The sequence below is a fragment of the Anas platyrhynchos genome, chromosome 15 (genome assembly GCF_047663525.1).
Source record: "Anas platyrhynchos isolate ZD024472 breed Pekin duck chromosome 15, IASCAAS_PekinDuck_T2T, whole genome shotgun sequence".
In the NCBI taxonomy this organism is placed as follows: Eukaryota; Metazoa; Chordata; class Aves; order Anseriformes; family Anatidae; genus Anas; species Anas platyrhynchos.
The window spans coordinates 6981549-7002060 of record NC_092601.1 but is presented as its reverse complement, the minus strand read 5'-3'; the positions used below and the strand labels follow the sequence as shown (position 1 = coordinate 7002060).

General features: G+C 51.9%; 2 protein-coding genes across 8 annotated transcripts; both read left to right on the top strand.

The window, feature by feature from the left end:
* Window positions 1-5374: 5374 nt before the first annotated feature.
* Window positions 5375-12823, top strand: AMDHD2 (amidohydrolase domain containing 2). The gene is made up of 11 exons (XM_027469132.3): window positions 5375-5713; window positions 5845-5981; window positions 6739-6878; window positions 7271-7325; window positions 7721-7933; window positions 8984-9072; window positions 9308-9452; window positions 9709-9816; window positions 10504-10572; window positions 11171-11272; window positions 11666-12823. Exons 1-11 carry the CDS (start codon window positions 5631-5633, stop codon window positions 11752-11754), a joined length of 1230 nt encoding a protein of 409 aa, XP_027324933.3. The 5' UTR covers window positions 5375-5630; the 3' UTR covers window positions 11755-12823.
* A 337-nt stretch (window positions 12824-13160) lies between these two features.
* Window positions 13161-20512, top strand: C15H8orf33 (chromosome 15 C8orf33 homolog). 7 transcript variants are annotated; one of them, XM_072023876.1, is made up of 6 exons: window positions 13161-13280; window positions 16356-16491; window positions 16677-17413; window positions 18893-18983; window positions 19108-19254; window positions 19391-20512. In XM_072023876.1, exons 2-6 carry the CDS (start codon window positions 16479-16481, stop codon window positions 19585-19587), a joined length of 1185 nt encoding a protein of 394 aa, XP_071879977.1. In that variant the 5' UTR covers window positions 13161-13280; window positions 16356-16478; the 3' UTR covers window positions 19588-20512. The 7 variants fall into 7 exon arrangements, with proteins under 7 accessions (XP_071879977.1, XP_038042896.1, XP_027324934.1 ...); XM_038186968.2 differs by lacking the exon at window positions 13161-13280 and adding an exon at window positions 13350-13487 and having other exon boundaries at window positions 18896-18983; XM_027469133.3 differs by lacking the exon at window positions 13161-13280 and adding an exon at window positions 13350-13487.

Here is a 20512-nt window from a genome sequence, read left to right as displayed (position 1 = left end):
GAACAGAGGAAGCTTTTCTTGCTTCAAGCCAAAATGTTGTTAGACATAGATACTTAGAAATACCTTGATAATCAATGATCTGCCTGGGCAGTGCTGCGCTTCGTGTATAGCTGTGTAGGAAACAGGTCTGAAGTAACGAAGAGCTGTGTCCAGCTGTCAGAGCTCTGGGAGTGACTTGGGTAACACAAATACAGCTTCTAACCTGGTGGTAAGTCACGCACCTTCAGAGCAGCTTGTCTCCAACCTAGGAACCACTTGGTAATATTGTTGGTTATCACTAATTATTAATCAATTAATTGGTTTGTTTCTTAAAAGGATGGTGTGATTGCATGTAATGTGCTGTCAGCTGCTGGGCTTGGGGGTGTTCCTGCTTTTATGTTCAGAGTGGCTTTACTTGGTGACAGTCCCAGCAGTGGTACCGTAGTGCTTTGGGGTTGGGGCAGGGTGCAGAGATAGTTGGTTTGTGGAAAATCCTGGAGTTCTGAAGCATTGGATGGGAAGGAGAGAATTTCCTTTTTTCCTGATCTGAATCATGTTGTTCACTTTTTCCTGAGCAAAAATAGACTATAAAGCTTTAAATTCTCTTTGCAGTGAGTGTCTTCCTGCTACTTCTGCAAGAAGTTCTGGTTGAGCTTGCAGCTGGGAGGCCTGAAGGCTGGATTCATGCTCTGGAAAGCATGCCACATACGCTTCTGTCTTGCAGCTCTGCTCTGAGGAGTTGCATTGTGGTTGTGTAGCAGGAGGGGAGATGTGCCTGGCTGGGGTGCAGGTGTTTGAGATCTTCTATCTTTAGGTAGGATTAGCGGCCAGCCTTGTTTTTAGCTAGATTAGGAGAATATGAGCAAATGTATTTGAGAACAACTAAATGGGTAGTTCTTACCTCTGTGAGGGGAAAAAAAAAAAAAAAAAGGTGATTTAAAGGCACCATTCTATAAGAACTCCTTAAGATGCCAAAGTCCTGTGGTGCTGCAGTGGCAGTTAATAGGCCCAGAATGGTGATGGATTCTGAGGTAACCAAATGTAGGTAAAACACCCTCAGCATTTTGATTTGTGCCTTGGGACATCAAACCTTCCTCGTTATTGTAAACCCATGTGAGTCAGGAGAAAGGCATAAAACATAATTCATACATAGGTGAAGGACTGCTGTGCACTGAGTACCTGCAAATACGCTGAGCACAATTACCAATCTGAGTCTGTTGCCTTGGCTGAGCATTTCTTCTGCAGCCATGCTCTAGATCCTCATTGGTGACTCCCAAGTGAAAGCTTGCATTTCAAGTCCTTTGCTGGTGCTACTGTGTCAGCAAATTTCTCAAGTGATTCAAGAAAAACTTTCTCAAAATTTTCTTTACTCCAGAAAATTGCGGACCTTTGAGTTCCTTTCCTGCATTAACTCACATCCAGATCCGTGCATTGCCGTGTGCTAGGGATCGGGTTGGTTTGGAAGAACAGAACAGGCAGCCTCAGACAATGAAATGACAGTTTGTAGAGTGCCTGATTCAGAAGAGGTGGTGTCTACCAGCACATAAATAGTTCCCTGTAGTGTGGCAGATTGCATGCACTGCAGAGTGAGTCAGCCCTGCAGTGAGAGAAGGGAGTGGGATGGCTCTGCAGCAGCAGAGGGTAAGCGTCCCTTCGCAGTCAGTTCAGGCTAGGTGAGGTGAGGAATGCCTGCTGTCAGATGCTGCCAGCATCGTTAATGCCTTCATAGGGCTTGCCAACTTTTTTCCTTAGCTTTCATACTTTTTTTTTTTTTTAATTACTTTTATTATTTAATGCTCTATTTTAGAAGCAGAACCTATGAGATTGGTCAGTGACTGCTTTTAAGGCTACTTCAGTAACCTTTCCAATGCATCTGAAAATTAATTGCAATAAAGTAACTCCTGTTTGGAGAAACCCCTGTTCTCCCATAGGTACGAAGGAAACCCTGGGGTTGGTGCATTACAGGAAATTGGGAACGAGAACACTGCCCATAATGGTGTAAACCAAGCCAGGCAGAAGGATGTGAATGAGGAGAAAGCTGGGCTTGCAGTTCAAGATCTGTGTCCCATTTACGATTTGTGTGACGTTGAGCAGTCTGCCTGCTGGACTTTTACAGTGACGTGGAGGTCGAAATTTTGTGTCAGTTACCTGAGTTCGTGCAGCATCCAGCTTTGCTCTGAGGAGGGAGGGTAAGGGGATAGCCTCAAGCCGCAGAGGGTGATAACCACCTATGCCTAATGGTTCTGTCTTCCTCAGGCAGGCTGAGGACCAATCTTAGGAAATCCCTGAAGTTCCCAGGATTGGCAGTGTTTCCAGCTGACGGATGCAAACAGCATCCCTGGTCTGTGTGCATTAAGACAATTTCTCAGAGCTCTTTGTGAATACACACACAAAAAAATGGGAAGCCAAGGCTGCATCTCCACAATTGCTTCTTTCAGCAGCAGAGCTAGCGTAAGCCCATCCTCCTCTGGCACCTGTACCTTCTTTCATAGCCGTAGTGCGTGCTCCCCTGCTTCTCCTGAATGTGCTGGTACAGCTTTTCATGTGACCAGGCAGTGAATCTGATTTGGGAACTGAGCCAGGCTAAAAATAACTCAACCTGGAAAAAAATGTTTTGCTGAGGAAAAAGCAGCGAAGCTACGGTTTGATTCTCTCAGCCTATTACTGGGGCAGTGGAGAGAAAGAGCATGCGATTATGAGAGGTGGAGTGTGCAATTTGGGTGATGCGAGACATGGAGAATTTAATACTGAGGAATAAAGGGAGAGCATCCAAAAGGATAATCCTTAAGCAGGACAGGTGGGTGACATAAAGTTGGGCCGGGTGACGCACCTACAGCACTGATGAGGTAAATTTCCACACCTGTCATCTCAGTACAGGCTGTTCTGTTCAGCAGCACGAGAGGTCCAAGCCATTTTCTACTATTCTGATTCAGTGGTTCGCTTCTGGCTTGCGTCCTAGAAATTTTGCATTCATTTGTCACCAAAGGCTTGGTGAAAGTGTGTCAGCAGGGTGGGCCGTGAGGCAGGATCTTTTATTGCGGACATTGCTGTGTCTAGCAGTATTTTCATTTACCTCTTCCACTGCTGAGAAAAGTTCCTGTCACAAGTCTCTTAGCATGTTCATTCATATGAAAATGCTCTGTTTGGCTCCAGGCAGTTTGTGTGCTGTATGTGCCTTTTCACATGCATTTTAGCTGCTTGGAAGGGGACTTCTCCCCCTAAAGAGTTATTTTCTTGAATAAGCAGGCCTGAGGTTCAGTTTTATGTTCTAATCTTCTGAGTCTGGAGTCTCTTTACCTATACTAAAGCCACAAATCCCTCCCACTGACGTACTGCTGGTTGTCCCTGGCAATGGATAATTTTAACCGTGACAAGTAAAACCTGCCAGAAGCCATTCCTAGTCCCAAATTCTCCAAACTACATTGTGTGTAGTTGTCTTGGGCTAAACTAACATCGTTCCTGGTTCTCCATTTCCATGGCCCTTACTGGTATCCTACTGCCAGTAAAAGGTAGCTTCATCATGTGGACTGATACGGAATAACTACAGCATGAAACCTCATCCAAATTAACTCCTGGCTAGACGGGAATGTTATGTTCAGGCACAATTACGTTCCCTGTCACGTATCTTCTCAGTGTGGTTCATAAGAGGAGCTCACATCAGCACCTTGCCTAGACAGTCTAGGTAAGACACTTGTCTCTGCAATACTGTGGGACACCGAACTAGGCAAACTCTAGTTGGATGCTGCTGCAGCAGACAGTTGCCCACGTGGAGCAAAGAGGATGGAAGAAGTGTCTGCAAGCAGACATCTAGAAGTACTTGGTTGGGGACGCTACTTTAATTAGAACAAAGCATAGTACTTGCCTTTAACGCTCTGAAGATAAACATGATTCCCTTTCTACCCACGGAGACTGCAGACATCAAAAGGATCGCTGGTGGCATGGGTCTGCTGGAGAGAAGTCGGGGGCTGGCGGTTAGAGCACAGAATAAACATTGTCTTCTCCCCCGGCTGCTGCTGACTGGTTGAATGAACTGAGGAGCTTGCCTACAGCAATGCTGTCAGCTTAGAAGTAACTTTTAAAAGAAATAATGACTTACATGTGATTGTTATTTTTTTCCTGAAGCTGAGACTGGAACAGTGAAGTGAGGGGCTCCAGAAGCCTTACTTTGCCAGAGCCAATAAAGAGTTTGAGTTTCATTTTGTTGGTGTAATTATTTTGGCGTACTGTTGTGCCTAGCCGGATTTCCAAGCAGGTAAGCACTTTGCAGCAGATTGTCTGCCAGCTGTCAGGGGCAAGGATCGGCTGATCTTTCAGTGCCTGGTGCATCTAGCAGGCCTGCGTCTGCCTGGGGTTGCCACTCCAGAAGTAAATAACCAGGAGTGGGATGCAGCACAGCCTGCAGCATTGCTTCATGGCAGTGAGCTCAGCCCATCGGCCCCACACAGCACAGCGAGCCTGCTGCAGGCCGTGCCGTGTGTGCGATGTGCTGTGAGACGCAGAGCGCTTCCTCCAGGCAGACTCATTCCCTGAGGAGAAATGAGTCAACTTTAGCCATTATATCCAAAGTCACTTATTCACAATTCACAGACTTGAAAGCCATTAGGCACCGCTAATTCCTCTCATCTGACCTCCCAGGCCAGCGAACTTTGCCAGACAAAAAGACAAAAAAGTGCTTCAGTACGGCACCTCCTCAAAGGCATCAGTGTGTGCCAGCCGCTAGCTCGGCGATGCTGAGGAGCACGGGCAGCACCGAGAGCTGTCAGCATGTGGCAGCGATGGCAGCAGGAGCCACATCACAGCTCCCTGCGGGCTGCAGGATCCTGGGCTGGTAGCTCCGTGAGCTCGTGGAGGTACAGGCAGCGGGGGCTCACTCTGCTCTGTGCTTGAGATCTGCACTGGTTCCTTGGGGATGCTCCTCTAGAACATCTGCACTGAGATCTAAGCGTGTCGGGATAAACTCAGTGCAGAAGGTGCTGCCCCAGACGTTTCTAATCTGAATGTTATTTGTGTGAAGAACGCTAAGAACAAGGTGACGAGGAGATGGCTGCGGTGGGTGCGAGCTGTGACGAACACCCGGGGGTAGGGGGGCGGCGGGACGGCAGCGGGGGCTCCGTCAGCGGGGAGGGGGCTCCGCTGCCCCCCGGTGCCCCCCGGTGCCCCCCGGTGCGGGCAGTGCCGGCCCCGAGCTCCCCGGCCCCGGGGGCAGCGCCGTGTGCCCGCAGCACCTCGGGCAGCGCCCCCCGCCCGGGGGGAGGCAGCGACCTCCCCAAGATGGCGGCGGTGCCGCCGCGCCCTTCCCGTGATGGCGGCCCCCGGGTGCCGGTCACGGGGCGGGGCGGGGAGCTCCCGTTCGGCACCGGAGCGCGGTCACGTGACGGGCGGCCGGCGGTGCCCCCCCTCCTCCCCCCCCCGTCCCCCTCCCGCTGCCCGGGCGCTCCGTGGCGGCCCCGCGCCCTCCCGGCGCCATGCGGGCCTGCGGGGCCGGGCCGGGCTGAGCGCGGCCACACGGGAGGGAGCGGCGGCTCCGGGCACCGGGCACGGGGCCGAGCCCCGGGGCGGGCCGTGAGGAGGCCGGGGCAGCCCCGTCCCGCCCCGTCCCGGCTCCCCGCTCCCCGTTGCCCCGGTTCCAGGCCGGCCGCCCCGTCCCGACGATGCCGTCCAACAAATCCGTGTCGGACGCGCCCATCGCGCAGTTCACCAACTGCCGCATCCTGCGGGACCGCCGGCTGCAGCGGTGAGTGGGGAGCGGCGGGGGGCTGGGGGGGGCTCGGCGGCACCTGGCGGAACCCCCCCGGGCTCCCCGGGGTCCCGGCGCTGCGGGGCTGCCCCGGGAGGAGCGCGGTGCCAGCGTGAGGCTCCCCGCAGGGAGGACCTGTGGGTGCGGGAGGGGAAGATCCTCAACCCGGAGAAGCTCTTCTTCGACGAGAAGGGCTCGGCCGACGTCCAGCTGGACTGCAAGGGCAGCATCATCGCCCCCGGCTTCATCGACGTGCAGATCAACGGTAAGGCGAAGGGACGGCCTGGGGCTGGTCTGCCCCTGCTCTTCAAACCCTGCTGCCCACCACACAGCGTGTTCCTGCAGGGCACCAGCTGCTGGAGGGAGCTGGCAGCCACTGAGCTAATGATAAAACCCAGTTTTGCCCGTGGCTGCTGCTGCTGTATCACTGATCCGCTTTGGATACGCGTATTTTCAGCCCGGCTTTCCTCCCTTTCAGCAGTAGTCCCCGTGCTGGTAGTTTGCCTACCTTACACTGCCAAGGACGCGTGGAGGATGGAGCAGGGCTTCCCAAGGGATCAAACCGTACCTGCAGTGGCTCTCCTGGGTGCTGAGAGCTTTGTTCTCTGCTAGAACATGTCAGAAGCTAGATCCTCTATTTAATGGGAAACACTCAGATTTTTCTCTTCATCAAAATAAAAAGTTGGTGCTTCTTGCAACACTCTGTGATTCTGTAGGAAAAAGCACTCCAGTAGGATGGCGTTGGCTGGATTTGTGCTAGCAGAGCCCTGGGAATGTAGGGCAGGACGAGTGCTGGTGGAGCTCTTTGCCTCCAGTTCATGCCATGTGAACTGAGTGGCTTGCTCAGGTCACACACAATTTGTTTTGGTCACACACACCAAAACAAAACAAAAAAACACGGTTTTGGGTTGGGAAACTGGGTGTTCATGAGTCTGGTCCCCCACTAGAGGGGAGGATCCGGGCAGCTGCTGCCTTTCTGCTGAGGAGGCTGCAGCTTCATCTTTGTTTTGTTCGTGGTACAGGAGGCTTTGGAGTGGACTTCTCCCTGGCTACAGATGACTTCAAATCAGGGATTGACCTGGTCAGTCAGAAAATACTCTCCCATGGAGTGACCTCCTTCTGTCCCACTTTGGTGACTTCTCCTCCATCTGTGTACCACCAGGTGAGTGCCTTTCTCCCCCTCTCATCCTTGGGGTGATAAAGAGCCAAGGGCTGAGGCTGGTACCAAGAGCGGAGAGGGCTGGGGATAGTGAGACTGCGGAGCTTCAGTGACTGAGACAGCTGCCATGGTGGAAAAGCTGTGGGCATAAGGAGTTGGACTCCAACCCCAGATTTCTTGCCCTTAACCTTTAGACCAGTGAGGCGGTGATGTTTTCCAGGCCAGCAGGTAGCTAGCCCCACTGCCTTTCATGGTGGGGCTTGCAGCTTGCTTCTTCTTTGTGGGCTGTTTGGCCTTTTGTCCCCTTAGCCCAGCTCTGTGGGGACCCGGGGTTGGGGTTGTTTTGCCTGGCAGGGGCACCGTGGCCGAGGTGTCTGACAAATCCCTTTCTCCAGGTTCTCCCTCAGATCAATGTAAGAAACGGTGGAGCCCATGGAGCAGGTATCCTGGGTAAGTGGTCTTGCCGCTCGCTGTCCTCCCTGGAGCTACTCTAGGAGAGTGTCACTTCCCCTGATAAGAAGAAAGAAGCCGCTGGAGGAAGGCACAAACGGGGCTGGAGCTCTCTTGGTTGGGGGGATACACGGGTGGGCACAGACCTGCTCTCTCCCTCAGCCTGTCCCCAGCCGTTGCTGTGCCCTTTGCCACCTGCCCTTTTGGTTTCAGCTCAGTGATGGCTGTGGGGCTGTGGGGCTTGGCTGCTTCCAGTGCTGCGTCTTTTGTCCTACTGATCTTGTAGTTACACGAGCTGTGTTTTGCTGTTGGAGAAAGGCAGGAGCTTGGCCCAGGCAGGGTGGACGCAGCAGGTTTCTTAGCCCTTGGTGGTGACTCTGTTTCTGTCTGAGCAGGGGCCCACCTGGAAGGACCGTTCATCAGCAAGGAGAAGAAGGGGGCACACCCAGAGCACTGCATCCGCACCTTCGAGGCAGGTGCCTTCCAGGACCTGCTGGCCACCTACGGGTCCCTGGACTGTGTCCGGATCGTCACCCTGGCCCCGGAGATCAAGAGGAGCAGCGAGGTGATCCGCGAGCTCACCAAGCGGGGCATCTGCGTCTCACTCGGTAAGGACCAGGGAGGGGACTCGGGGGAGCTCCTGTGTCTGTGCCGCAGACAGCCTGGGGCTGAGGTATCCCTGATGGTGTCTCCGTGTGGCTGGGCTGGGTGGCATTTCTTTGTGTCACCCCTTCCCTGGCCTGTATGGACGACACAGACGCATCACAAACAGGGCCCTAGGCTGGTGCTGCAAATCTGTTGCCCTCTGTATGGCAAGGGCCAAGTGTCATTGATTGAAGAGCGCTTGCAGTTTTGCACACGTGCACTGGTGCTGGAAAAACAGGAAATGATAGCAGTCTTCCTTATTTTTTTTTTTTTTTTTTAAGCCTTCAGTTAATAAAGATATAATTCAAGGCTGACTACGTGGAAAGGTTCAAACTCTGAAGTTCAGCTGCTTTAGGCCTTATTTGACAGGTGAAATTGTTTTCCAAAGGTTGCTGTTGAGTCTTGATAACTCAGTTTTTCAACTGGAAGTGTTGGAGACCTCTCCCTCTACTGCATTTTTATAAGTTTTTTGGGGGCTGAAATTGAACCTTAATTGAGCAGGGTATTTGTGCAGAGCCTCTCACAGGCATGTAATGAGAAGAATCACAGAAAGACAGAATCTGTTCGCAGGGAGATTTGTTCACATTAGATATGCTGCCTGTGCTGGAGCAAACAACTGTTCCTGAGTTGTGTTTTATTGATATATTCTTTCTTGGAAAGTGCCTGCTGGTTCCCTGCTCCTTTGACGCCTCTCCACATAAAGCCTTGAAATACTTGTAGGCAGAAGGCACGTCCCAGGGCCTCTAGCCCAGCCAGCAGGCAGCTCTCTGCGATGCCTGTGGGAGCGAGGCAGTGTTGGTGAGCAGTGAACCTGTTCACGTGAAATGCCCACTGCCAGAGGCTCCCGTGCTCAGTCAGACACCTCTGCAACGAGGCTGGCATCTCAGACCCAAACACAGGTGGGAGCATCAGAGCAGAGCCCTAGTGACGATGCATCTTTACTCCTGGAAGTCCCTCTGGGGAAATAAATGGAGCGGTGGGCAGAAGAATCACGCGGCGGTCTCTGTTCCCAGGTCACTCGGTGGCAAATCTTTCGCAGGCTGAGGAGGCCGTGCAGCACGGTGCTACCTTCATCACGCACCTCTTCAATGCCATGTTGCCGGTGAGTAGTCCAGGGCGTTTGCCCTGTGCTGGCATTGCTTTTGGTGCTTTCTCTCTTGCTCCCCATCAATGCTTATTCTCAGTGGAGTGTTTTGTACCGGGCCTTGCAGCGGGGTTTCACTGAACACAGCCAGGCAGGGCTGGGTAGAGGCAGCAGCTGCATCCCCTGGCAGGAGGGGTCTCAGCCTGCAAGGCCTGTTGGCATTCAACAGTTCTTCCTCTCTCTCCTTGGGCAGTTCCACCATCGTGACCCTGGCATCGTGGGTCTGCTGACGAGTGACAAGATTCCTGCTGGCCGGACGGTCTTTTATGGCATGATCTCCGACGGCATCCACACCAACCCTGCTGCCCTGCGCATCGCCCACCGAGCCCACCCCTCGGGTAAGCCATACCAGGCCCACGCCGTGTCACCAGCCTGGTGACAACGTCCCAAACACTGTGCTGTCTCCCACGAGTGCTACTCTTGCTGCCTGAAAGAGGCCATTGCCCTGTGGCGTGATCCACTAGCCCACTTGCCTCAGCTGGAGGTGGCTGGAGGCATCTTGGTCCCTCTCCGGGAGGGTCCACGTGGCGCAGTGCTCGGGGCTGCGGTAGGAGTGGCCGCAAAGCTAGCGCAGCGTTTGCTTGCCTCCCTCAGGCCTGGTGCTGGTGACGGATGCTATCGCTGGCATGGGGCTGGCACCAGGTCGGCACACCCTGGGCCAGCAGGTGGTGGAGATCGATGGGCTGAACACCTACATTGCAGGTAAGTGCCTTTTGCGACAGAGCGTGGCACGGCACTGCCACTTGTGCCTGTTCCTGGAGAGCTCAGCACAGCTTCCAGTGCTTGTCAGCGTGAGGCAGCACTTCTGCCACCTTCCTGGGTTTTGTTGCCTGGTCAGTGTATGGCTCTGACATGACTTTGCCTTGGGGAGAATGAGGCACCTTGTGAAGATGGGAAATGCCCCGTCTGACTGGAGTGAGGAGGAATCTGACAGTTTTTAGCTGTCTGCAAAACCTTTGAATTCATTCTTGTCCAGTGGTATGGATGCTAGAAATTGTAGTGGGGTCAGAAAGGACAGAAAGATCTCATGGATAGTTATTGTCCTTTGTATTTTCTGTAACTCCACCACTTCTTGCTAAGTTCCCTAATCTGCTGGCAGTTAGAGACTGGGAAGATATTCTAAGGAAGGGTTGCTCCTTTGTCAGTTCCCTTCCTCTGTCTTTGGCAGCAGCTGCCTGTGTTGTGAGCTGGGGTTTCACCTAGTCCAGCTGGCCTGACAAGGAGCTGCAGGGTGACATCCCAGTAACTCCCTCTGCGCCGTCAGCACAGACACTCTCACCTCGTTCCATCACTCGGCAGCAATGGCTGAGAGACCTTCAGCTTGCTCCTTGTGACCCAGGATTTCTACCCTTTGGGGTCCTGCTCAGCGCTGTCCTGTTCCTTTCCCAGGCACGAAGACCCTGAGCGGTAGCGTAGCGACCATGGACGCGTGTGTGCGACACTTCCTAGAAGCCACAGGTAAGCGAGCCTCGCCCACAAGCTGTTCCTTCTTGTGTCGGCTTGGGAAGAGCAAGACCTCTTCCCAGCTGTCTGCCCAGCCAGGGAACGTCCCCTCTTGCCCGAGACGTGAGGAGAAGGGTTGGCATCAGTGGCACTCTCCTCAGAGATGAGTACCTTTATGAGGGGAGGTTTCCTTTTAACCTGTGGCACTAAGGTGAACTGCCCCGCTCTTCCCTAACACAGGGACTAGAAGTGAATGATCTCCTCCCCATACCCTAGATAGTTCCCCTCTTCCTGCTGTCTCACCTAGGGGTCTTATCTGCTCCCCAGCCCTGTGCTTACATGACAAGGGCATTCCAGTGTGTTGGGTCTGTGTAAAAACACCACATCCAGCTCCTCCTGTTTAGGGGAGAAGGAATAAGACCAGATATTAGTGCCCTGTTGTGATAGGAGGGGACAAAGACCTTGGTGCTGGCAAATGCACTGGGGCTTGTGCGTGGGTTTGGTTATCCACATGGGTCCCTGACGTGCTACCAGTTGCCTTAGCCACGAGTTTGGGGCTGCTGTGGTGATGGGGCTGTTTGCTGCCCTAATGCCTCCCCCTTCTTACCCCAAGGGTGCTCAGTAGAGACTGCACTGGAGGCGGCATCTCTGCATCCCGCCCAGCTCCTGGGGATTGAGCACAAAAAGGGGACCCTGGATTACGACTCTGATGCAGGTATTGGTATGGGGATGGTGGTATGAGGGCTCGTGTGTGCTGGAGCAAAGCAGGGGCTGCTGCGAATTCTGGCTTTATCTGCTGCTGCGGTGGGGGCTCTGGGGAGACCCACCCTGCCCAGGATTTGCTGTGGAGTTTTGCTCCAGTGGTTTTTTTCTCTTGGGTGGGGGTGGTGCTTCACAAGCACTTTGGAGAGGCCCCCGCATCTCAGATGAACAGGGAGCAGAGCAAGGGTGGTGCTCCACTGCTGTCCTGCTACCGTGTTTGGGGTGGGAAGAAAGTTCCACACCCAGACAGCCCTAGAGCCCAGCTCTTTCAGCCAGGTTTGGCTGCCCCAGTTGCCCGCCTTCTGTTTCTCTGACAGCTGCTTCCTTTCTCTCCTATCTCTTGCAGATTTCCTGATGCTGAATGACAGCCTGTATGTGCAAGCCACGTACATTGCAGGCGAGGAAGTCTGGAGACAGGATGCGTTAGGCATGTGATGCTGGGCTGTCCTGGTGCCCTCCCGAGGCTCCCTGGCACTGTGATTAGCAGCTTTGGTAACCCCTCCCTCCCCCCCCACTTCTCTTTTTTTTTTTTTTTCCTTCCTTCCTTCCTGCAACTCCCCTAAAGGAGCCTCATACCAAAGAGCTGTGTTTTCCAGCACAACCACTGCTTCCAGAGTTACAGCCATGCCTGCAACAAATTTGTTGGTGCTCAGCTGGTGGAGTGGGGAGAGCAGGCAGGTCTGTGCCAGGAGGGATTGTTGGTCCCTGGAGTGACCTGAAGGACTGCACAGCTGTCCTGTGTGGAGTCCCCAGACAGAGGTGCTCCTATCGCTGTCTTACAGTGGTGTGAAGCTGTCCCAGCCTTTGCACTGTTTTATACAGCACACACTAACCTGCCTGTGCCCCAGGCAGGCTCAAGCCATGTTCATGCCTCTCCATGCCGTTTGCCTTGCTCCTGGGCAGCTGTAGCTGGCTGGCTGTAAGTGCTGACCAGCTGAGCTCACAGCTCTTCATGTCAGAAGGTTGCTGTTGCCTCAGCAGAAGCTGAGGACCACATTCTGATCCACTGGCACTGATCCTGCGTTGTGCATCTTCTGGAGCAAGGCTGCCGCAGCTCGCTGACTGGTGCTGTTGTAGGGCTGTCCCTCAGTGTGGGCTGAATCCTCAGGGCAGAGATCAAACCCAGGAAAACGAGGCATTGCTGGTCCTTTGTGCCTTTTCCCTGCATGGGCATTGAGTCCGCAGCATGTGGTTTCGGCTGGAGCCATGGACAACATCCTGCCCTGGAAAACAACGTTCCTTCCAACCCTGGGTGCTGGCTGGGTCCTGCAGGGTCTGCACCCAGCCGTGCCTAACAGATCCCAGGCATCATCCGAGGGGCTGATGCGTTCCTCAGGCCGCAGGGAGGACACTGCTGCTTCAGGTGATGCATCCAGGCTCTTAGTGAAGGGCTCACACGCCCTCAGTCCGGCCTGGGGTCTGAGGGAGATGATCCTATGGCTCCGAAGGGAAGAAAATTGCAGAGTGTTTCTGGCATTTCAAGACAGTTGCTGATAGCTCATAATTCCTGTGCTCGTTATTATCTTCTTCAGTACTTGACTGTCAGTTCTTTTCCTGACACTTGGACGCTTCTGTGCCAAGACTGATGCTGTTTTCAAGCCTTGTGACCGGTCTTAGCCCCTGCCGGGCCTCCAACCACCAAACAAATGTTTTTTTCTGTAGTGAGGGGATGCTGAGACAGGGGCGAAGCCTCAGCGAGCACAGAGGTTGTGAGGCAAGCCAGAAGCCTGGGGAGGGCTGATGGAAGCCTGCGGATTTTTCCAGTACTTTTTATAACCTTTAGAAGTGGGAAGCGCTTTTGGGGCAGCTTTGGGCTTTGCAGGGATGTCTGGCAGCCTGGGGGGATTTCTAACAGCAGCTCCCGGCCTGAAGCAGGGAGCTGTGGGGCACCCGCGGTGTGCTTTGTGCGGGGGGCTCCCGTCTGCTGCGGGGAGAATTCCGGGGGGGCGAGATGCAACCAGGTGTGTAAGGCTTGTGGTGATTTTTTTTTACACAACTCAATAAAAGGAAACCTGAAGCAGCCGTGGGGCCTGATCTCGCCTGTACGCGCCGCCCCTGCGCGCCGGGGGCTGAGGCGGAACGGAGGCGCCGCGGCCTGGAGGCGGGCGGGCAGCGGGGCGGGAGCACTGAGGGGCGGAGGGGACGGGACGAGGCCGGGCCGGGCCGAGGTGAGGCCCCGCGTGGGCCCCGAGCGGCGGCCGCTGCCCCCCGGCCGGGCCCGGGCCGCTGTGAGGGGCCGGGGGCTGCGGCGGGGCTGGGCCTGACCCGGGCTGGGCCGCGTGGGGAGCGGCGGGGGCCGGGGGGGGGCCGGGGCGGGCTGGGGCTGCCCGCGCGGTCGCCTCGTTCATGTGGCGTGGGGAGGGGAGCGGAGGGTGACAAAAAGCGAGAGGAGGGAAGGGAGGGAGAAGGGAAGGGGAGAGAGAATCCGAGCGGTCACACAGCACGCCTCCAGGGGAAAGCCAGAAAACGGGGTGTTTTTTTTTTTTGTATGTTTTTTTACCTGCTAGTCCGATCTCTCACAGACTTCAGGGAACAGTCTCAGGATCCATTCTGCAGGTGGGATTTGTGCTGATTTTAAGCACTGTGACACACACCACCCCCCCCGTCCCCAGGGGCAGCCGCAGGGGGAGCCGAGCGGTGCCCAGCAGAGGTGGGAGCCTCCCCCCACCCGCAGCTCAGCTCCAGCCTCGGCTCTGATTTAGCAGACAGACGCTTTCTGCTGCCTGTGCTCGTGTTGTATGGGATTTGTTCTAAATACAAACCAACAAACAGCAGTGAACTGTAAGAACTATCGGATTCATGGATAACTAGTGATAGGACCAGAGGGAATGGGCTCAAGTTGCACCAGGGGAGGTTCAGGTTGGAAACGAGGAGACATTTCTGCTCAGAAAGAGCAGTCAGGCACTGGGACGGGTTGCCCAGGGAGGTGGGGGAGGCACCGTCTCTGGGGGTGTTCAAGGAGAGGTTGGACGTGGTGTTTGGGGACAGGGTTTAGTGGTGACATTGGTGGTAGGGGAGGGTTGGACCAGATAATCTTAGAGGGCTTTTCCAACCTTAATGATTCTGGGATTCTGGGATGTAAACAGCTTCGTATTTTATTCCTGTGGCTTCGATTCTCCCTGTTTTCTTTGTTGTTTCTCGCACAATAGTTTTAGATTAGATGTTAGGAAGAAATTTTTCACTGCTAGGGCAGTGAGGCACTGAACAGGCTGCCCAGAGCAGCTGTGGGTGCCCCATCCCTGGAGGTGTTCGAGGCCAGGCTGGATGGGGCCTTGGCCAACCTGATCTGGTGGGTGGCATCCCTGGCATGGCAGGGGGTTGGAGTTAGGTGATCTTTAAGGCCCCTTCCAACCCCAGCCATTCTGGGATTCTATGATTTACTGTCTAATTGCTTGCTGGTTGGTTCTTCTCCACTTCTACTTCTGTTTTTCAGTCTTAAAGAAATGCTCTATTGGTAGGTCAGGCCCTTAAACACCGGGTTTATTTTTATGAAGCTTGGTCCTCATTGTTCTTGTTTGAAGGAGAAATTACTTTAAAGATAACATCATATAAAATGCTTCCCAGGAGAGCACAGTTTTATCCAATCAGTCCACCTTGTTAATATATGAATTTACAGATCTTGCTTCTGCCAATGGCCAGGGGAGAGGTGTGGTTACCCTTTGTAAGGTGCCTTGCTGAGTGCTGGTGGATCCGAGGTAATTAACACGTGCCCACTCACCATGCTCCAGCAGCAGACTGCTTTATTACACCGGTGTCTAGTGCGTGGTACCTAGTGTCAAGGAGCAGCAGGGAGGGTTTCTAGGAGCCAAGCACAGTGACAGGGCAGGCAGAGGCAGGGACTTGGCCAGAAGGGGGCCCATTCTCACAGCACCTGACAGAGGAGAGCAAAGCAGGACTGCTGAGGGTAACCACGCTTTGCCTAGAGTCCAGATTGCCAGAGAAGTCTGTGGTGATGGGTTAGATCCAAACTCTAGCCAGGAATTTAGGTGTAGATCGGGGTCAAGGTCTGGATCAATGAGGTGTGTGGCTGCAGCAGTGCTGCAACATAGCTCAGGCAGGCCAAGCATGAGATCTTCAGTTTAAAATAGCTCACAAGTGAGTGAGGAGGGAGCTTCCCTTGAAGCTTTTTTTTTTTTTTAAAAAAAAAAAAATCCTTTGTAACAGCTCTTATTGGTAAACAGTCCTTGAATGCAGCCAGCAAAAGTCTTTGATGTAGGAGGCATGTGTGCTCAAGGCCCTGACACCTTGGTGCTGTGAATGTACACCTCACTTTTTTGGGTGGGCCCAGCCCCATTGGGGTGTTTCTGCCTTGTACGTGCAGGGTTCGTAGTCCCTTCCTACAGTGGGACTCTTCAGCATTAGATCTGCCATCTGCCTGTGAAGTGTCCCTCGTTTGGAGAGTCCTGGAGAAGCACTGCAGCAAAGAGGATGTTTTTGTGTGTGCCCATTCCAAAGTGCTGGTCTCGTACATCACACTTTTTGTGGCTTGAAATGTGTTAGACAAGCACTGGAAGACGATGCCCATACAAAGTTCCCAAACTGAGGTCCTTGGGGCCTGCTGGCATGGAAGAGAATTGGATCTAACACAAGGAACTAATGTCACTGTTGTGATGTGGGTGGGTTGTATGAGAGTCAAGAAAGATTCCTTTCTTGGGGGTACTCACTATTCAGTCAGATCTTTCCCAGTTTTCCAGAGAATTCATGTTCTTGGATTTCTCAGTTGCCATGGGGGAATGGATGTTAAGCACTTGGTAGCCTCAGTGCTGCTAGTAGTGCTGCACTGTACGCTTCATCAAATGTATAGTAAGTAGTTAAGTTCTATTTTTTTTTCCTTTAAGGACATTTCATTGTACTGTTTTAGCTTCTAGAAGCACTTGGAGCTTTCTTTCAGTTGAATGCCTGTCATGAGTTATTTAGAGGTGATACGAACACAGAACTTTTTGAGAGGAGACCCAGCCAGCAGTGTCTTACAGGATGTTTTTTATGGCACACTGTAACCTCTTTGTTGTTTCTCTTGATCTTTTTCTTGCATGCAGCAGAAGAGACGCAGCACACACCCAAGGTCCTGTGCTTCCGTGGGACTCCTTCTGAGAAGGAGTGAGAAGTGATGAGCTGTGCGCTTGGGGTTTAGCGTCAAGATAGCCAAGGATTGGAAGAGCATGGAGAAAGCAGGTGAGCTCAAACTGTCCCTTCAGGGGAGGGTGAAATTTGGTTCTTTCTTCCAGATTTCCCATCTCGCAGCTTGTGGTTGGATCACCTCTCTGTGGCAGTACTTTTACAGAGGGAGTTGCAGTAGCAGTGGCATCCCCATAGTAGTAAACAGGTGTATTGATAGTAACATTCTTTTTCTTCCCTAGACACTAAAGCTGGTGATGTGGAAGCACAACAAGGCAACGGGCAGGCTTCGGATGGTGTGGCATACAGGAAACAGTCTGACCAAATCTCTGAGGCAAACCCAACGTGGTCCATATCACCTGACAACAATTTCCGATTTGATTTTACGCTTCCTGAGGCAGACCCAGAAGCCACTGGTGCACTTTTGGAAGCAGTCCCTGGTGCTGGTGGTGCTGAGCAGATACAAACCAGTGTAAGAGCCACTGAGCAGGAGAACTGGAGTGGAGCTCTGCATTCTGTGGACTCTGGACATGAATCCAAATTTGCCTTCAACTTTGCCATCCCAGATGAAGCAGATGAAGATTGTCCTCCGGAGCCATTAGTTCCAGCAAGCCAACATACAGAGGGTATGGCAGATCACGAAGTGCTGGGTGGTGCATTGCCTGCTGAATCAGCAGAGGTGCTGCAGGTTACAGCCCTGCAGAAGCCTGAGTTGGCTCAAACTGCAGGTAGTCCACCCAAAGAGGACAAAAGCCACCCCACATTAAAGATCCCCAAACCAGAGAGTGCTCCTGGAGATAAGACAGTGATGGAGAAATCAGCATCAAATGGAGCTGCACAGAAGAAGAAAAAGAAGAAGAAACAAAAACCTTCTGCCAGTAAAAAGGAGACAGAAGAAACTGAAGTCATCAGGAAGACAAAGACAGAAGCTAATGGATGCCAGAATAAAGATGCATCCCACCAGGATGAGACTTTGCAGGTATTTAAATATTGATAAGATCCCATCGTTTATAAAGCCTTCAGTAAAAGAGACAGTTCGTGTCTGTGCAGAGTTTAACAATCAGTGTATTGACACGAGATGATATATGAAAGACGAGAATTACTGCTTGCTTGGAGCAGCTGATTTCTTCCCCTGCTAGTCAGCTAAGAACCCAATCAGTGCCAAGAAATGCAGTGTTCCTTTGTTTCAGACCTGTGCTGAAACAGTTGGTGTTTAGACTTGTGATAGCTAATCCTGGGAACCCGAGTGCCACATTTTCTTTAAAACAAAGCATGAAAATACTGCAGGTAATTGTCCTCAGTTAGTGCCGAGCTGGTGTCTGTGGGTGTTAAAGCAGGCACTGCACCCCCAGCTTCCGCACTGTCAGCTGTCACAAATTACATAACACAAACAGAAAAGTTGCTAGCTGGTGTAGACAGGGCTGTGGCAGGTCCCAGTGTGGACCTTCAGGGAACTTCAAGAAGGTTCCCACTGTGAGGCACGGCCCAGAAATAACTGAAGTTGCAATTTATGTGTAAACACACCATTAAGATCTTACGATCTGAACACATCCTGAGATTTCCTAATGTTCTGCTAAGGTTGGGGTCTCCATTTTATTTTTCTTTTCAGCATCATTGTAGTTAACAATTAAGAATGCCAGCTGGGCTATACTGACAGATAAAATTGCAAAAGAATTGCTTTTGTTAATATTGCAGACTGAAGCTTTCCATCCAAAGTATTGCTTACCAACAGCCTTACCAGTAAACAGTGCTGAGTATCAGAAAGGTAGGAGAAGATGATGTAAAGCCCTTCCCGTCCATTGAAGGAGATTGTTGTAAGGAAAAGGAGATAACATGAGGGCTTTTGTGTTTACGATTACAGAACTGTTAACAATTGCTTCAGACCTTGGGTGCAGCCCTGGTTCTCTCCCTTTCTCTGTTCGGTTAGCTTAGCAGGCTTTATGTGATAGGGCTTGGCTCCTTCCATCTTCATGGCCTTCAGCTCCCTAGTCTTCATGCAGTTCTGGCTGAGCAACCACAAAGGAGCTGAGGCATCAAGACTCAGCTTCTTATTTTGTCTATTACTTACCCTTTGATTTCAGGCAGGTTTTTGGGTAGTTTTTATTGTTGTTTTGTTTTGTTCATGCTTATTCCTCACATCCGTAAGTTGAATTGACAGCTTCTTTCGTGTGAAAGGGCCTGGCCAGCTTTGTAGAAAACTGTCATCTAAATGGCAGCCAGGTGTTAAATCCATCAAACAAAGGCAAGGAGTTGCAACAAAACATTTGTCCAGTGCTTTAAGTTTACCCACTGAATATGTAGGGAATAGGGAAAATGTATGGAAGCCTATAAAGTAATCACCAGAACCAGAAATTTTGGGTAGTCCTGCCTTTATGCAGATTTTTTTGTGTGTGTAGCAACTGCTGCTGATTTTTGCATGGTTTGTTTCCTCATGCACACTCTGTTCCATGTTGTATAGCAGTCAGACAACCAGCTGTGGAAGGAGGTGGACTGGTGTGCGGAACAACTGGAGCTTGGCCTGAAGACGCAGAAATCCACTCCAAAGCAGGGTGAGCATTCAAGGGAACGGGAGATCTCCCCTGTGGGAGGGGTTGGCAGGCAGGAGCAGTGCAGCAGGGGAGGCCCCGTGGAGTGTCTTAAACTGTGGGTTGTTTCTGCTTTGCACTGCTTCAGCCGAGGAGGCTCTCCGTGCAATCAAGACACTGCGCAATGACAAGGCTCCGCTGGTGAAGAAGCGTCAAGTCATGAGAACCCTTTTCGGAGACTACAGGAAGAAGATGGAGGAGGAGCGGTGCAAACAGCTGAAGCTCATGCAGGCAGGTAGGAACACTGGGCACACAGGGGGAAATGAAGAAATAAGGACTTCACTCCTGCCCTCCACATAGCTCTGAAGAGTGGGAGCTCGCTGTATTAGATGACTAAACATAACTTCCCGCTGTTTTCTCCCCTCTTTAAGCTGCAAAATCTGCCAGGATCATGGAAGTGGAGGAAAGCATCCGCAACAAGAACTGCCAGGTCGTCAGGAAGCGCTCTGGAGTGTGTAGGAAAAGCCAAGATTCAGCAGGATCCCCTTCAGAGTCAAACGGGACACTTAATACAGGCTCATTCAGATTCACAGCTTCCCAAGAAGAGTTTCGCTTTAATTTCTTCTAGAAAGATTAAAGCTGTGGGTAGAAACTGTGCCAGATCTCCCATAAACTTAAAAAGGATGCTATGCAATAGAAAATGTTTTGCAAGAATCTCTGAATTTCCTGAGGAAAAGATTCTCTTTCAGAGTGCCTTTAGACAAAACAGATCTGCCAACCATGCATGGACCCCAAGCCTCAATTCTACGCAGCAGTCCTCTAGCCTCACACTGTAGAAAGGCACCTTTGCAAAGGTGCCTCTGGAAGGAATTGGTTTCCTTCCTGCAGAACTGACATTAACCTAAGAATGTCTTTTATACTGGGAGATTTTCCTGTTCTCCTGTTGTTTTTGAATAAAGCAGACCTTTTACAGCAGATGAGGAAGCAATCTGTACAAAAGGGAGTGCTCTGTAATGAAGATCCAGCTTCTGTGAGGAAAAAGGAGAAGGTGGTGTAAGGGCACTGGATATCTGAGTGCTTCCATGTAACATCTGTGCGAATGCAGCTCCTGGTAGTGAGGAAACACAGGGCAGGATGTGTAAATAATCACTGCCATCTACAGAGCACAAAAGTTCAGGATCCTGGGGGAAAACGAGTGAGAATCATCCTTGCTCATTCATCTGTTTAATTGACAGGTGTTGACTTAAAAAAGAACTGTAAATGCTGATTTAATCCAGTTTAGGGATGTCAGGGCAGTTGTTTCCAGACAGGGAACGATTTCTGTTTCTGCAATCAGGCTCTTGTCACTTAGGAAAGATGAACAATCGGTTCTTAAAAACAAAACAAAACAAAAAACCCCACCAACGTTACTTTGTAAGTAGCCCAGTTACAGGCAGCAGTGACTCAGAGGATAAATCAGCGGTATGCTAACCCTTGGGTGGCAGTGAAATGAACTGTGAGAGCCCAAAGGTTCTCTTGCATTTGATTTGTATTAAATTCTTGCATTATGGACA